This window comes from Thermobia domestica, chromosome 13 (genome assembly GCF_964235325.1).
Source record: "Thermobia domestica chromosome 13, izTheDome1.hap1.1, whole genome shotgun sequence".
NCBI lineage: Eukaryota > Metazoa > Arthropoda > Insecta > Zygentoma > Lepismatidae > Thermobia > Thermobia domestica.
In genome coordinates, this window is record NC_137466.1 from 72171058 (window position 1) to 72190138 (window position 19081).

Genomic DNA, 19081 nt, shown 5'->3' on the forward strand with positions numbered 1-19081 from the left:
CATTTATACCAAGAGCTTTAGTGATTTGATTATTATTGGGATTATAAGCCTTTTATGACATTTATATTATCACTACAATGACTTAAGTAACATTAGTTCCTATATCACAATACATAAATTTTTCTAAGCATGTGCCGTCCAGTTTGCAAAGTTCAGTAGTTCAGGAAACACTGTTCACTTATGAGAAGCATGAGTTACAAACTAACTTCCTGTGTTGCTTACAAACGTTTTTTCCACACTTGGAGCATGTGAAGGTGCTTTTTCTGTGAAGATCGTAAGGACAGAATTCGCATCTCCTCTTCTTTGGTTCTTGAGCTCTGACTTCTTCTTCGGCTGGCTTGGAAACTCCACATCTTTTCAAGGCATCTTGAACTGACTTTGAGATATTAGGTATTATACTCGTAAGTCTCATGATCATCTGAGGTTTCACTAATTCTTCTGCGAGTTCTCTAAGAAAAAGACGACGTTTGTCTGTTCTGTTAGGAAAATAACCTGGATGTTGAGTAGAGAAGACAACATAACTGTTCAAAGCTGCAAAATCCATCATATTCGTCCATAATACAAAAGGCCACCTTCGACTTTGTCTTTTGGAAGTATAGCAACGAACGTTCTGGTCCATTCCGTCGACATTTCCCTTTGTTGAGTTATAGAAACTTATTATTTCCAGTTTCTTCTTCGGACGGTCTTCAACAATGGATTTGTCATAATGCATTGTACTAGGCATAATTACTGATCTGTTCTTTTTGGGTACGTAACTGACAAGAGTGAGGTCATTTTTGAAGGCGAAAATTGAAGAGTTACTTCTCTTGAGGGGGATGCTTTCAGCTCCTTCGGGATACCAGGTTTGTTTTGTCTTATTGTTCCCACTATTGTGATTCCTTGCTGAAGCATATCCTCTGTAAGACTAACATTGGTAAAATAATTATCCATTGTTACGTTTCTTGAAGAGTTTTTCACGGTTTGAGTGAGTTCTTTGACAATATTTGCTCCCAAATTTCTTTGAACTGGCTCATTTGGTTTCCTGCCTGCATATACACACCCATCAACAGCGTATGATGATTTGACATCGCACAACCAAAAGATCTTTATGCCATATTTGGAAGGTTTTTTTCGGCATATATTGGATGAAACTACACTTTCCGCGAAATGGCACTAATTGTTCATCAATCGTTACAAACTCACTGGGAATAATTACTTTTCTGCAATTATCAAGAAAAAGATTCCACACATAACTAATTGGTGCAAGCTTGTCCGTTTGCAGACGAACTCTTCGTGTATGCTTGTCGTCAAATCTTAGTGCTTTACGGATATCTTCAAACCGGTTGACAGACATTGTTGTTTTGTAAAGAGGATTAGACATCTCGTCCAGTAATAGCTCACGAATAGGCACATCCCAACTCTTTTCAACTCCTACTTGTAACAGAATACCGAAAAACGCTTTCATTTCTAAACACATTTTATTTCTTTGCGAATTTACAATGTAAAATGCTTTGGGGAAAAATCTACAAGAAAATCACTATCAACGTGCGTAGTACCATCTATTGACAATCTTAAATTGTATAAAAGCAACCAGTTATTCAATGCCAGGTCTGAAAATATTATAGAAAGATATATTTTATGTCAAAAAGTTTGAAAATAATGCAATGCGAACGAAATCTGGTCAAGGGCCTCGCAGGCCCTGCATATGCATTGATAGGGTATAAATGAAAAAATGCAAATTACTAAAAAGCGTTGACAGCTAATGGGTACAGAAAGACCATACACAATGTACATCCTCAATCCGAAGATTACGCAAAGCCACAGCCTTTTATACAATAAAATATTTCAAAGGCTAAGGAAACAAAACTACATAGGGAATCGGAGGCCCTGCTTATGCATCCAAGGGTTAATTATGTTGGTATAGAAATGTAATTGCAGTGAATTTTATATATACACACAATATTATAACTACATATTTGCATGTAGATTATGTTTCAGTGCAGAACTAACCTAGTTGTTTACACTATATAACTTGTAAAAACTGTATATATACATTTCCCAGCATACTGATTTCGAAAGGTTATTGAAGTAATTACTTAGGAGATAATGTTGAAAATATGCAGTAATTGTTGAAGCATAATGACGTTTGTAATTATAGGGTTTATTTCCCAATGTTATAAAGTAAATATTACTAAAGTAAATATTACGAAATTGGGAAAGCATATTCGCTAATTGTATTGGCGTGGTTCATGTTTCAATCCAACTTGGATGAAGACTCATTTGTGTTTAACTGTCACTATGATAAAATATTACATAATAAGAGTTAGTTACTTTTGGTGCTTATTTTCTATTTTGTCCTTTTATTAAACTTAGTTGAGCTCGAGATGATCATGTTTTGCTGGAAAAATGAAATGAAATCTGTGAGTTTTACGTCCCACGGTTATGCCGGTTAGGCTAAAGGAGACGGTGATTATGAGAAATGTATGAAATGGTGGAATGAAGAAAGTGGGAGGAAACGGGAGAACCCCGAGAAAACCCACGCACACGGTGTTTGTCCACCACAAAGTTCACTTGGCGGGAGCAGGGTTTGAACCCGGGACCCCATGCACCAGAGGTGAACGCTCTACCACTGAGCCACCGCGGCCCCCCATGTTTTGCTGGAGTTCGTGTGAAGTTATTAATCTAATATATAAAAATGAAACTATTCTTGTAGGTGATAAAATTACGGGAAAATGGCTGAATCGTGTACAATGAACTTTGGAATTATCATTTACCTCGAACAGGGTTTTTATTATGTCAGTTTGATCAAAATGCGTATCCGAAGGGGCCTCGGCGGAAGGCATATGTGAAAAACACAGTATCTTACAAGCGTCAAGTTAGGAAAATAAATTTCGGTACATAAACTCCTTATTACAAACTGAAATATGTCCCAGCGTTTTTGAAAATTGCTGGTTTAAGGGGGAAGGAGCATTTTATAGATACATACTCTATGTATATTCACCACATTGAGGGAGACATCTGATACTTACGATCACTTCACAGAAAACGGATGAACAGTTGAAAATAATTTTTTTAACATAGCAAGAACCTAGTTTCTTTTTTATGTTATTTAATCCGAGGGCGTATCCTAAAGGGAATATTAGAGGTAAAAATTGATGTGGAAAATAGTGTATTTAACTAGCCCTTCAAGCTAGGAACATGAAAGTCGTTCCTCATTAAAAATACACATGTCCCAGCCTTTTTTTAAATTTTCCGTTCCTTCCCGCAATGCATCCTATAATGAGTTGGTTTTGAGTTTAACGTCCTGTTCAGCAGCGAGGCTATATGAGATGTGAGCCTACTGATTAGCGTGGATTCCGAACCACATGAGCACCCTCCGGGAATCGAACCCGGATCTTCCACGCCAGAGCCGCGTATGGTAACCGTTTAGCCACGAAGGAGCTCTGCATCCTGTAAGTTCATTAAGTAATTAATATACCAGTATACTAAAATAATGTATATTAAAATCCCCTTAATTTTACGTTTGTATTAATAGAAGAAAATAGTATTATTTTACCAATTAGAGACTGGCAAGAATATTTTGTGATATTCTTAATAAACAAGTAGACATGAAGTGAAATCTTTGAGTTTTACGTCCCATGGTTATGCCGGTGAAACTAAAGAAGACTGTGATGATGAGAAATGAATGAAATGGTGGAATGAAGAAAGTGGGAGGAAACGGAAGAAACTCGAGGAAACCCACGCACACGATGTTTGTTCACCACAAAGTTCACTTGGCGAGACCTGAGATAGAACCAGGGACCCCATGCACCAGAGGTGAACACACTACCACCTAGCCACCGCGGCCTCGCGATAAACAAGTAGAGTTTGTATAATCTTTAGCTTATTAGATTATTCAATTCTATACCTGTTTGAGATTTTCAACTATAGTGTGTGTGTGGAGCGCACTTGGGTTGTATTTTTTTCTTTTATGTTCCTTGGACTGATGTGCAATCCTAAGAGAACCACAGTTTGAGAATCTCTGACATAAGAGACTATTACAGCATTCAACGAATTAAAACAACATTTTAAGATCAATAACGTTATTTCTGAAGGAAGGGTTCCTCTTTTCTCTAATCCACCCCCAAATAAAGTAGTTTATTGCCTATTGAAAATTAAAATTATAGTTTTTGTTAACTCTGTATTTTCTTAATTATCATAAATGACAATGTTATTTATTCTGTAGTATTCTGCCCAAAGACAAGTTCTAGCCCATTTACTTAACCTAGCTAGGCGGTTCATGAAGTCAATAGGATAGATGTAGAGTAACCAACTCGTTTCCTTTAGATTCAAAATATGGTATATGAAAGCCTGGAAATTGAGGTAAAATTATGATTGGTAACGTAATCTAACCTTTTCGAAACAGACGTGGCATATAAACACAGACTATCGTTTCGGAGAGGACAAATGTGGTTCAAAAGTTGGGATTTTAATTTGTCAAATAAGTCATCCAGTACCTAATAGTTGGCTTAAGTACGTTTTGCTGAATCGATTTTTTTTTAATCTCTAAACAAAGACTGATAGCCGTCCCTAAAGGGTTGATGATAATTCTTATACAAGAACTGAATAATTGTAACCTAGGTACACAGATATTTACATTCACATGACAATCAATATTGCTCTAATATAAGACACTTTGTCATATCGGACCAAGGACAGTAATATATCACTCTTCAAAATATTATTCGTTTGTTTGGTAAACTCAAGACAGAGACATTTACTGATTGCGATGCGTTTCCTTTGCAGTAAAGATAACAATTTTCTTTTATTTCATTATTCGTTTCTTTCTGTCGTAATCAAGGATTTTCCCAATGATTATTATAATTCAAAGATGTACGTTTTTGTTTAATGTCGGTACTGAAAGGGAACATTATTATCTAAACGAACAAACACTTATTTGTTTACAAAACATTCAGATATCTCCTGCGGGGCCATTTTACACTAGAATTATTAATAACACAATCAATAATAAAACCAACAATAAGGATGGGATATGAAGTCGCCCAGGATTAGTGTTGTAAAGGTCTGAAAAAAACGGAAATTTTGGGGAAAATTGAAATTCTCGAATATTTTACTACATTATGCTTTTAAAATGAAAACTATTTTATATTTACTAGTTTACAGTTAAGATAATTGAGTAGTTATGTTTCTTGTATTAGAATAGGGAAATTTTGGGGCAACAAATATATTTTCCACCTCTCCTTTAAAGTTAGCGCCGTGATAGAATGGAGTTATGGCTACAAAAGATACTAAAATATAATCCTAGTTAGATTAATTAATATTGACGCATTTAAATATCTTAAGTAATCTTATAAAGTTACCGTTTTATGGCAGGGAAGTGTTAAAATAACAGGGCCAGGATCATTTTAGTTAATACGAGTATGTTAAAATTAAATATATATTTTATGGAGATACGAATCTTCCTTGTGTTGTCTAAAATTTCCGGAAATTTGGAACCCATTAGAAAAAAATCGTTTGTTCGGAAATATTAGCAAAACCCGGAAAATATAATAAAAAAATATTTCTTTGCCTGGTGCTAATCTTATTTGCTGTAACGTATCTGCAGCATATATACAACATATTTCGCTGACAGGAAAAGTACTTAAAGCAACAGCTTTTAATTTCAGCTTTTAGTTTTCCGATTTCTGACAAAAATAACTGTTTATTATTTGTATATTTTTCGAACAACTCAAAAAGAGAGAGGATCTTATTTGCATTTACACACATACAAAGCACAAGTGCGTAAATTTGAGCAGCGACAAATATATTAAAGAATTTAACATGTAGAACTTCCGTTCGTTATTATTAAAGACTAGCAGAATATTCATTCTTCGCACGGACAGAATACGTTTCATTTTCGGTATAAAAGGCACCAAAACTGTCACCAATGAACTTAGGAACCCCATAAACTATGAATTCGACACTAGTATCAGTCATTTTCAGTTACTTTTGCATGTCATCCTCTCCCTATAGGAGTACAAATGGGGGCTAAATTTGGATTTAAACGGCATCGGAAGTGTCACTGTTCATCTCAACCACCCCGAAAACTATTGATTTGACACTAATATCGGTCATTTTCGATGATTATATCTATATCTATCTATCTATCTATATATATATATATATCTATCTATATATATATATATATATATATATATATATATATATATATATATATATACAGGGTGGTTCAGTAATGTTGGACAGCCCTGAATAAATCGGAAACCAGAAGAGATATTAGCAAGAGTGTTGTGGATCCAGATACTTGTGGAAGGGGGACGTCTTTTGAGGTACCACACAATGTTACCAGGTCAACAGTGTTGCCAGCTCAGTACAAAGTTGTATTTTTTTAAATGGAACATATAGAAGTTTATGCCATCAAAAGAATTAGTATAGAATGTGAATACCAACAAGCGAAACCGCACCTGTCAGTGTTGCCAAATAAGGAAGTTATAAAGCTTCAAAGATCAAGAAATTAAAGTGTCCGTAGAGCAAAACTAGCAAAAAGGCAAGAAAAATAATACTACGGAATGAAAAGGAGTAACCGAAAGAGTAAACCAAAGAACGCACAGCATCCAGTGAGTAACAGGGTTGCCACAGTAAAGGGGGAAAAAATTGAACATTTTGCAGTTGCTATAGGAGGAAAAGTGCCCATATGACATAATGCTGGAAACACCATAGAAAGTCTATGTAAGATTCAGGAATCCTAATAGCGTTTGTTCGAAAGCGATATCTCTAACCGTTTTCGAGATACACCAAAGGTGTGCGGGGTTTGCAACACTGCATAATTGATTTGACGATTAGACCCATGTAGTTCTTACATTTTGTTGGGCGTATCATTTTCATTACTCGTTCCTGTAGTTTGGAGGGCGAGGGAATTATTATGCAGTGTTGCAAACCCCGCACACCTTTGGTGTATCTCGAAAACGGTTAGAGATATCGCTTTCGAACAAACGCTATTAGGATTCCTGAATCTTACATAGACTTTCTATGGTGTTTCCAGCATTATGTCATATGGGCACTTTTCCTCCTATAGCAACTGCAAAATGTTCAATTTTTTCCCCCTTTACTGTGGCAACCCTGTTACTCACTGGATGCTGTGCGTTCTTTGGTTTACTCTTTCGGTTACTCCTTTTCATTCCGTAGTATTATTTTTCTTGCCTTTTTGCTAGTTTTGCTCTACGGACACTTTAATTTCTTGATCTTTGAAGCTTTATAACTTCCTTATTTGGCAACACTGACAGGTGCGGTTTCGCTTGTTGGTATTCACATTCTATACTAATTCTTTTGATGGCATAAACTTCTATATGTTCCATTTAAAAAAATACAACTTTGTACTGAGCTGGCAACACTGTTGACCTGGTAACATTGTGTGGTACCTCAAAAGACGTCCCCCTTCCACAAGTACCTGGATCCACCAAACTCTTGCTAATATCTCTTCTGGTTTTCGATTTATTCAGGGCTGTCCAACATTATTGAACCACCCTGTATATATATATATATATATATATATATATATATATCCTCTTCCACCTCCCCTAAGGGATGCTACTGTTCATCTCAGCAACCCCGAAAACTATGGGTTCGACACTAAAATCGGTAATTTTCAATATATATATCCTCACTTCCTTTCTCCAAGTTGCACCTTCAAAGTGAAATGGTAAAATCCATCCCAGGCCCGAATCCCATCTATGTTGAAAATTTTTATCGAGATCAGTCTGGTTGTTTAAGAGTTTTTAAGTTACAAACATAATCATTTTCATTTTTATATGTATAGATAATTTGTCGCACTAGAAAACAGGTATTTGTTTATATACAATTTTTTTTTACATAAAGTTTATATTAAAGTCTGTATCTAAATATTAAATGATAGTAATTACATATTTAAGTGTACAAGTATTAGTGGAATTTGCCTACTGCTCTTTCTTTTAAGAAGTAATTTGGTTAAAATTAACAAAATTTCACTAGATCAAAAAGCACATTAAGAACTCAGTTTCATTCAAGAACTCTATTTGTTGCAACAGAAACAGTAACAGCAGTAACAGTAGATGTGTATGCAATTGTAAATGTTCTGTAATAAATGCACATCCGCGAATAAACGACATAACAGAAATGAGTGCAGACTATTAATTTTCAAGAATAATTACACCAGTCTTATTTTCGAATGCTTCTTCTTCTTTTTGTTTTTAATATTCACAATATTGAAATTTCTCAACTTACATTTTTCACGCGTTCGGAAAAAAAAAAAAAACGGTTGCGTTACTAGTAAAACTAACATAATACAAAGATTTTTATTTTCCTAGTTTTTCCGGAAACAAACCGTAAAAAACGTTCTTTTACCAACAGGTTCGAAATTTCCGGAAATTTTACAACACTAGTCAGGATATATATGAAGAGGTACTATCCCGGTAAAACTCTAGATGAACCTCAGTCATATAAAGTCTAGACACTTGATGCGAACCTGGGCCTCCATATTGCGAGGAAAGAACGCTACCCACTTGTCTTTCTCGATGTTTTAGATAATGCCGTGAAGGTATGATGGAAATTCGTGGAACATTATATATATATATATATATATAATAAGTCTGTAAATCCTTTAATTTTGGAATAGTTTTATTGCCTCTGATTGCATCTTTTCATGAATTTAATTTTTTGTGAACGTAAGAAGTGCAATACAAGCGATAGTCAATGCTTGTACAGCTTTTTTTGTTTATACAGTATTTTCCCTGCTAAGAAGTTACTGAATAGCTTACATAACAGCCAATGAAAGTTCATTTCCCTCAGTATATGTCCTGTCAGTTACTTCGGAACAAACAAATCAATATGAGTGTTGCTTTCTGTAGCATACAGAGAGGTACGTTCTCTTTCTATTGAGGAAAACAATACTCAAATCAGTCCATTCGTTACTATTGGTTGAAAAACATATGTAAGTTGGATATGTACTTTTGCTGTAAACGTTCTAAGTCCATAATTAATTTTGATGTAGAGAAAATTATTTTAAGTTAATTTTTTGTGGAAATGTATTAAATAAAATTTAATTTTCTTATATGTATTTACTTATAGGTCAATGATTGACCTTAATGTGAAGAACTGAGATGGCGGCAATTCCAGCTGATGTTGAACTACTTCAGACGCTGAAATCTCATTCCAGCGATGTCACAAGTTGTGATTTTGGAGGAAACTTTTATCTAGCCTCAGCTTCAGGGTTAGTAGAAAAGAAACAAAATTCGTAGAGAAATACTGCTTCATTTATATTGTTTTTACGTTGGTTGAAGAATTTCAGCCTATGTTTTTATGCAGTTATATGTCAGTTCATTTCAATGAAGAATAAGCAATACACATAGAAGCAATGAGCTTTTCAAGACATAATGTTTTAATTTTAAATTGAATAATTCATTCAGTAGGGTTCATCATGAGTTTAAACTAACATTAAGAAGTTAGTGTACTTGTGTTATTTAAAATTTTTGGGCTTCAAACAAATACAGGATGCGGCAAAACAAACAGTACTGAAATTCGCGTACGGATGGCGCGCAGGTGCAGTGCGATATGAGCTATGATCGCCACATGTGTGTGGACTATCGTAGTGTGCAGTTGGCGCCAAGATAATGTTATTCGCAACAGAGGAGAAAATGTTTATTTTAGAGCACTATTTCCGCTCATACGGTCTTTAGCATTGTCTCACTACAGAAGATGAGTGCACACTTCTACTGTATTGCTCTGGAGCTATAGCATATGATTTTATCAGCAACATACGGTTCAGTGATGAGAACAATGTGAACATTGATCCCTAGACAATCGACAGTTGATTATGGATCCATTCTTGCATTATTTGAGCGGATTTTGTCGCACTAAACATCTTTCTTTACAACAATGGATGCAGCAAGATAGAGCTACTGCCCAGTCTGCAAATGCGTCAGTTGTCCTTCTGCCCACAAGAGTTTGGACATCGCTTGATTTCCCGTGGAACGGACTTTCCGTATCCTTTCCTCTCCCTTTACCCCACGGCTCCGGAAGTCTACATATGGGGTATGCTGAAGGAAGTAATTTTCCGAACAGATAACCCCCTACCATTACCACTATACCGGAATTAAGAGACAAAATTCGGTCATTTGTTTCGTCGTTCCAGCAACCCGTGTTCACTAACATGTTCATCGATCATGTGTGCGACATGATCGTCAATATTTTGAACATATAATGTACAGGCGCGATTCCTTTTAAATTTACAATATGTGTTGAGTACCATTCAGTTCGCACCCATTTGACAACATTTCCTATGTTTCATTATGTCATACAACAAATAAATAAATAACTACCAATAATGTGATTTCAGTACTGTTTGTTTTGCCGCATACTGTATTATCACTGTATCCTAATTCCTAATGTTTCATGTGCTGGCAACTGTCAGATCGTCAGAATATTAAACCTAGGTAGTAGGAAATGAAAATTCGTGTTTCGTGGACAAGAATTTTTTTTTTTAATATACGAAGGACATGTCAAACAATGTGCCGATATTTAAAAAAAAAATTGATAAAAGAAAAAAAAATTGTAATTGATGTACATATCTCGGCTATTTTTCGACCTAGTCACTATGAATCTCCAGATATTTCTAGTAGGTGACATAAGGTTCCCTATTCTCTCTGCGTAAAAAATATGCTGCCTGAGAGGGCAACTAGTCCAGAACTGATGTCTTGAACATTTCACTGTCGTTGAAACGTTCCGATGCAAGCCATTTTTTCAGGCAAAGAAATTAAAAAAAGAAAAGAAATCGCTGGGGACAAGGTCTAGGTTGTAAGGGGGATAACTGAATAGTTCTCATCGAAATATTTAAATAAATGGTTTCAACAGTGGTAGCAGCTGTGTGTGGGCGGGCATTATCATAAAACAGAATAATTCCAGAGCGTGGTATTCTTCTCCGCCGATCTCGAATGGCATATCGCCGATTATTCAATTTTTGGCAGTACACATTTGATATAATTGTTCGTTTTGGTTACAAGAATTCCACAAGAATCACACCCTTTTGGTCCCAAAACACAGTTGTCATGATTTTGTGAACTGATGGTGTTCGAATTTCTTCAACTCCCCAGTAGCGTACGGTATACAGGGTTCATTTTCGTCAGTATGTGAGAAAAGAGGTCCAGAGGACCTCTTCCCAGCAGACCAAAAATTCATATGTAACTTTCATTCTTTGCTTTTTGTGAGCATCTGACAGCACTTTTGGCACCCATCTCGAACACCGTTTGTGATAACCTAGTTTGTCAGTCTCACTCTTTTCATAGACACTTCTGGAAACTCTTTGGCCAGTTCAGTTTTGAACCGGCAATTGAAACACACTTTCTCGTTAAGCACTAGACCTTCTTCTACGCTCGTCATCATGAACATTCGGGCGCCCTTCCCGAAATTATCTTCACCATTACCTGACATTCTCTTCACTCATTACTGTCGGTTCGTAAATGGCACACAATTCCCGATGGATATCAGCTGCATTCTGTCCTTTGACGTTCAGAAATCGTATGACAGATCGCACTTACATTTGACGGGATTTTGTATTACGGCAGCCGATTCAGAGGCACAGTGGCTCAGTGGTAGAGCGCTTACCTCTGGTGCGTGGGGTTTTTAGTTCGATCCCTGGCCAAATAAGTTTATGGTGGACAACATCGTGTCCGTGGGTTTTCTCGGGGTACTACCGTTTCCCCCACAATTCTTTCATCATCATTGTAATGCCTTATTCATCCGTCTCCCTTAGCCTAATGGGCATAATTGTGGGACGTTAAGTCTGAAAGATTTAATTTTTTTACGGCAGCCAATACACCTTATACTTCTCGCACGTACACTATTCCACACAGATGATTCTGTATATGTTACAAACGAAGAGTACTAGGGTATGTTTCTGCTATGGATTGGCAAAACCGTTTTTTATAAAAACTGGAAACCGGTTTCTAGAAAATCCGAAAAACCGACATTTCGGTTTTCTCCAAAAACCGGTTCATTTTTTCACCGAAACTGGTTTCGGTTTTCTCCAAAACCGGTTTCGGTGAAAACTTTTGAAAAACACACAGAACTATTTCTTTGGAAACGGAATCCGTTTCCGGAGAACAACGAAATCACTATTCTGATCAGAAATAGAACAAATTTTGGAAAAAACGGAACTGGTTTTGAAGGAAACCGAAACTGATTTTTTTTTAATTTTCAAAAACCGAAATACCGGTTTTTGTTCCACTACTAGTTTCTGCACATGCTCAACTTCATCTGTGTTGCCAACCCTGCGTAAAAAATTATCAACCGTCTTAAATACGCCTCGTGTATATAATATATTGTTACGTTTTTGATCTTCTGACTAATTTGTTGTTTTCAATCTTAATAAAAAGGTGTGAAAAATATTTCTTTATATGTATGATTGTGATTTCTATGAGGAACGTGGTCATAAATGGTTAGTTTGGGATTGGAGTTGTATTTTTGATGGAAGCTCACGTAGTTCGGATCTTACATTGGGTTATAGAAACAGTTCTCAGATAGCCCCAGTGTTGAAAAAGAAGTTTCAAACAAACAAATAGTTCATTTGTGTAGTAAATTCATATTTTCTTCGTTGTCTTTCAGATATGTATTTATGAAATAAAATTGATGTTTTGGTTGTCTTGAATATACTATTTATACGTAGCAGGTTTAATACTGTACCATTGATGCGCATCATTCATAGTTCGACATATAGATAGATATAGATATAGATATATGTAGATAGATATAGATATTGATATATAGATAGATAGATATAGATATATAGTTATTCCTGAATGTAAACAACTCTCCGTGCGTAATCATTTGGGTAGAGAACACAGTGGTTTAAAATGGCAAAAAAAAGTAGCGGATATGCTGTTATTCGCTTTGTTAAGAAGCCATTGCAGGTTAGAGCCCTTATACCATGAAGTTAGGTTGTTTATATTATTATGTAATCCTAAAAAACATGTGCAGGGCCCAATTAAAACTACTTTCAGAATTAGTTCTCTGCAATGTTATCACATTCAAAGCAGTTCCCTTCAACTTTCATACGCTTCTGCATACAATGCTGCTATTGCTTGTAACATTTTTGGAAGTCAGTTTCAGTAAGGTTCTTCTGGGGCTTTTCTGCTTTTGTCTTAACGTCTTCAATTGAGGAACAGTGGGTTCCCTTAATGCCAGATTTAGCCGTAAGAAATTTTAAGAAAAGTCATATAGAGCTAAATCTGGAGAATAAGAAGGCTGTTTCATCACAGTAATGTTTTTGCTGACCGGAAACTTCTTGTCAAATAGTGGCTTGTGAGTGGGTACGTTGTCTAAATGCAAAACTTATCCATCACTCCGCAACTATGTTTTTTTCTTCCTAATTTTATCACGAAGTCTTTTTCAGTAGCTCAATATAGAAGTGCTGATTTACAGTGTAACCACTGGAAAATCATTCTTATCATTACAATTCCACGAATACCGGAAAAGATCATCAACATTGCCTGAATTTGGAACATGACATGCGAATTTTCTGGGTCGTGGGGACATTTCCAATCGCACGTGAAAATTCATGTCTCATTGCAGGTGACGACAGATTGCAACAAAACTGATTCATTTCTAAGGCATTGTAACATGTCCTCTTACGACTCTTTCCGACACAGTTTTTAGTGATCTGACAAAGTTTTTGGTACAACTTTCTCACAAATCTTCCTTAAGTTCAAATCCTCAGATTGCACCGAATAGCTTCCCTACCGAAATTAACTAATTCGTCCACTGCTCAAACACTCAATCTTCAGTTACCTCGTATCACTTCACGAAATCATTCAATGTTTTGGTGGATAATGGCAGGTCGTAGGCGACCCGTACGTTCATTGTATTCCACAGTGTCCCTTCCCTCCGAAAACTGTTTATGCCATTCAAACGCGAGTGTCCGAGACAAAGTATCATCTGTATAAGCCTCAATTAACATTTTGAATGTTTCTGTTACTGATTTCTTACACAAGGGATTTGATGTTGATACTTCGTTCACTTTTCACATTCGACATTTTCCTACAAAACACTGTTGCATATGTTCACTTAATGACGCAATACTCACAACTGTAAGGCTAGGCAAGTACAATCTTGCATTACAGATAAGCAAGGAATGTCTCATGACGTCACCGAAACAGTTAGTGCTAACTCCTTTCTTTGTTAAATTATACATTCTATTCTTTTTTATGACATACTTAGTGTAATTAAGTCTTTAACGTCGTGTACTTGCTAAAGAGATGGTAATTAGAGTAAGTACCTCCACTAAGTGTTGGAAAAAAAAGTTGAATGCAGATGATGGAGACAATAATGATATCAAACTGAAAATAAACGGGAATGTTCAAGATAACCAATGCTACTTCCGTGCCTCCCAAGACAACTATTCCAATTTGAATAATAAAAATTGTAATGGGTTATAACTAAAAAGATAATAACAATAGGATCATGAAATTGAGTCTACTTCTTCAAACCATTTTTAACATGTCGCAAAAACAACTATTGCTCTAAGTTTGTAAATGTAAAAATTATATCAATCAAAATATCGCAGAAGACTTATGTTATACTCGACTTGTAGACAGTCGGTCTTCCCTCACCGGCTAGGGCCAATTGGGATTGCTCTGTACTCTGGGGACCATTCCATGCCTTAAACTACCTGGCTCCCGGCAGGAGTTCAGTTTCTACTGAAAACTCGAGGAAAATGCCTAATTTTCCCTGCTTTCCTTTTTTTTTTTTTTTTTTTAAAAAAAGAAGATACTAGCCAGTTTTGGTTTTGCTTTTCTTTTGTGTATATATATATATATACATATATATATATAGTTATAGTGCTCGGAGTCTAAAAGAAGCAGAGGCGTTATGTTTTATTACGATTTTGACTCGACATACCGTCTATCTAAATGTTGAAATACAATGAGGATATGTTGCCTAAAAGATTGCATTTCTACTTACATAATGACTCAATACCATAAAAGAGTTTCTCTGTAGCTACGGGGGAGCATGGGGGCTTTGCCCGCTGTCCTCAACTTTTTGAGAAAAATTTAAAAAAAAATATATATCCACTTGTGTTGTATTATAGAAAATTATACATGAAAATGATCAAAAACCGAGTATATTTATTAATAATTTTTAAGCAATTTCCCGCGGGAGAACTCGTGGACCTCCCAATCGACTGAGAGGTATTTCCGGAAGGCCTGCCCTTACAGTAGACAACCCTTAAATCCACCTATGCTCAAAACACGGCAATTACATGCATTAAGGCAAGAAGATACACATACATAAGAAAGAAACAATTGAATATGGCACAACAAAGTATAAATCAGTTAATATAAAACAACAAGCGAAACAATAGATTTTTCTGATTGCATAATCTATATTTTTTTCTCGTAAATACTAAACTTAGTTATGTATTTCCGTATCATTGTAGACACAAAAGAAGTTCCGGTGAACTCATAACAATACTTTCCGATTTCAGTTTAAACGTGTCGCATCTTCAATACACTGCCTTTTGTTTGGATTCGGCCCATGACTTATTTCTTTCTATTATGTAACCATTATTGGCAACAACACTATAAACGCGAGTTCTTGCGTAGAAGCAAGGAGCGAACTTCTTTCTAGACACCTCATCTTAAAAATAAAAGATTTGAAAATATAACAAAAATGTCGGTGTTGCCAATCTAAAATCTATTCGTCAATTATTGTGTATAAAAGTGGATTTATTAAAGGTATACTGGCATTCACTTTCCAGTGACGGTATGTCTTGATCACGAAAAGCCAGAGGCGGTATATCTTCATCACTAAAAAACCAGAGGCGTTGTGACGTACCACCGCATACCATCTCACTTCGACCACTGTATTTGTTTATATGTGTGAGAGATCCACTGCTGATAGACCGATGACGGCCGTCTGGCGTAAGCGTAGCTCAGCAGGGGCATAATGCATATAGTCTAGCCAGACCCGAAGTTTATTAACCGCAAAGTATACATGTGATGAGGGGGAACACGCTGACCTTCACACTTCAAGAAATGAGTGGTAACCATTGGAGGTAGATCTACTTCAATGAAATACGGAATAATGAAATAGGAGGAAACGTAAGGATTTTTAGTGAGCTAATAACTATGAGAAATAATGTGAGCAAGGGAACCTTAAATTTTGTTGTTCAAATCTCATGTTCAGAAGAGATCGTCTATTCTCGTAGCCCTGATGATTTTAAAGTGGTTAGTGTATTTAATAAATTGTTCCGTTACAAGTGAAAGTTCAAGGTACTTTTTTAGTCTCAGTTTGCTTTCCTCTTGGCTTCAGACTACAAAAGTAACTTAGGTGGATCAACTTCGACCATGCTTCAGATGTGAGTGCTTTGGCATTGAATCACCTCGGTATTCACTTATAGTATAATTTGGTTCCACTTATATTTTCTGTATTTTATTTATTTAGTACGTAATTAATTGGCATAGTCATGTTGTGTGAAGTATTAGACTGATAGCCATAACATTGTGAGTTATTAATTTCGTTAACATCATACTTCAATTGCCGTCGTGTCTTTTAGTTTATAGGCAATAATCAAAGAGTATAAAACTCGCTAAATGTACTTACCGTATAATTTGCGTGTGTATATGTGTGTTAATATGATCGTACTTTTCAGGGATAAAACAGTTCGGGTGTGGGAGTGGAAACCAGGTTTAGGTTATGTAGAAACTTCGTATTCTCCACTCCAGTGTTACAAGTATGGGGCTACACACCTTCGATTCTCTCCTCAAGGGACAATGCTCGTCACAGCCTCAATTGATGGAAGCACTGTTCTCTTCAATGTAAAGGTACTGTTCTCTTCAATGAACTGTCATAGCATTTGTGTGGTTGTTTCGAAACGATATAAATTTTAGTAAGTACTTCATTAACCATAAAAGATGATGGTATAAATTGTTAATAAACTGTAAATGTGTTAATTTTGGCATATATCGTTGTCTGAGATTCAACACCGCTTATTTCCGAGTTTGGCAAATTTGAGTTTTTGATACTATTAGAATCAGTATAGGATGACTCACAAACTGGTTAAGTAGTACATCTATATCACCACAAACGACTCTGTTATTCCCTCAAAGTAATACCGCTTATAATGAGGCTGAAGCTAGTATTTAGACAGTTTTTTTGTGTCTCCTGTAAAATTGGTGAAATGTTATTTACATGGTATTGAATCTCAGTCCATCATGTATATATAGCCAAAATGTAAAGTACATATTGGTTCGTTAATATGGAGTGGTGATCAACGTTGCTTAGTCGGTACTGAAAATTATTATGATTCCAACAAGAATTGGTAAACTGCCCTGGAAGAATATGAGAAACATAGATATCTAACCCTGGCAGCGAGGGCCATTTAGTAGTCGGATCTCATGTAGTAAGTTGTAGCAGTAATAGTATTTGTTCTCTACTGTGAAAGTAATTAAATCATGATGATCTTTCAGCATGTATATTATTATGCTAGTCTTATTTTTTCGTCTGATATATGTTCACATATATTTTTAGGAATCACTTAAGCAATAAATAGACGCGTGTGTGTGTAATACTTATAGCTTTATGTTCTCCTTTTTACAAAGATAATCAATATAAAAGTCACAAAATGAAATATCTGAATTGGTGCAGTGTGAAATTGATATATGAAGGCATGATTCACGCCAAGATGCCTTTAACATTGAATAGCGTACAACAGTGTGCATGGCTTACTGAATTTTCACAAAGTGTGTGTATGGTAGGTTCCATGTAAGCTCATTGACGAACAAAAAGAAATCAAAATGGCTTTATCATTACAGCATCTCATGAGGTACGCAGAAGAAAATAGTGAGTTTCTGAACCGCATTATCACTGTGACGAAATAATCATTCACCAGTTTAAACCGGAAACAAAGCGCATCAGTATGTGTAGCGTCCCTATCCGCCCGAAGTCCACACAGCGCAAGCAGCCAATTACAAAAAGAAAATATATATATAATTGACTAATCACCCTGCATCCACCCAATGTGAACTCCACAGCAGACGAGACTACGGGTGCGCAGAGCCACTGTTTGCCAGCTACCTGAATGTCTGAATAATCCAATTACCATAGATTGGGATAAGGCACAATACATATCAAACAAATAATTCAAATGCCAGATTTTCAACTATAACCACCTTTATTACAGGAAAATCTTGTGCTGAATAGATACTTGTACGTTAGATTAATATATATTCAGTCAATGCAACAACAATTCAATAATAATAATATAAAATGGTCAAATCTCGTATATGTATTTACAAAAGTAAAGATTTTCCTAATTTGAACAGGCACTCTGAGTAATAATTTACATCTCGATTTAATAATATTGATTGAGCAATCAAATTCAATTCCAGAATCGGTTCTAGCTCCCTAAAGTTTCTAAATATTCATTCTCTCAAAAACAATTACTACGAGCTCCACTAATAATTTACTTCAAATCCGGTTAAATTAACTATCAAACAATTCTTTTACATATACTATAACTCTTGAATTAATCAGTATTACAAAATCATTGCTAGTTCCATCAATAGCTAGAACATAATGTTTCGCTTGATCTGATATATTATTATCTAACAAGAAAAATAATATCAATTATCATTATCTAACAAGAAATATAATATCAATCTTAGTAATCTTATTCCTATCATCAAAAGCTTCACAATTTCTCTAAAGAAATCAGTCATCAATACTTCATCCACCAAAATATTTGCAAGTCAATGAAAGTAAGGCAATGAAATTCGTTAATAACTTTTTTTTTCTTTTTTCTTTTTTTTTTTTTAAATATGTAAACGACAACTGATCCGGCAAAATACAAAAAAATAAATTCTCTGAAAAGACATTGGAACATTCAGACAATAAATGTCCTCTACTAGCTTCAAATTTAAGATCGGAAATTAATTTTCTCGTCAGGCTAGAATTCTTTAAAAATTCTTACTTCTTTCAAAATATCAATTCGAAAGCAGAATACAAGATCTAGATTAAGCAAATTGACAATTCTGCTCATAGCTTTCTCTCTCATGCAATTCTACTCCATTCATCA

General features: G+C 35.5%; 1 protein-coding gene across 3 annotated transcripts in view; it reads left to right on the plus strand.

Moving 5' to 3' along the window:
• LOC145668234 (WD repeat, SAM and U-box domain-containing protein 1-like) overlaps nt 1-19081 on the plus strand; it is a 110501-nt gene that overhangs the window by 11947 nt on the left and 79473 nt on the right. For all 3 annotated transcript variants that reach the window (XM_081735900.1, XM_081735902.1, XM_081735901.1), the window contains exons 2-3: nt 9082-9223; nt 16658-16829. In XM_081735900.1, coding sequence (XP_081592026.1) covers nt 9114-9223; nt 16658-16829 — 282 coding nt within the window. In that variant the 5' untranslated portion in view covers nt 9082-9113. The remainder of the gene's footprint in view (nt 1-9081; nt 9224-16657; nt 16830-19081) is intronic.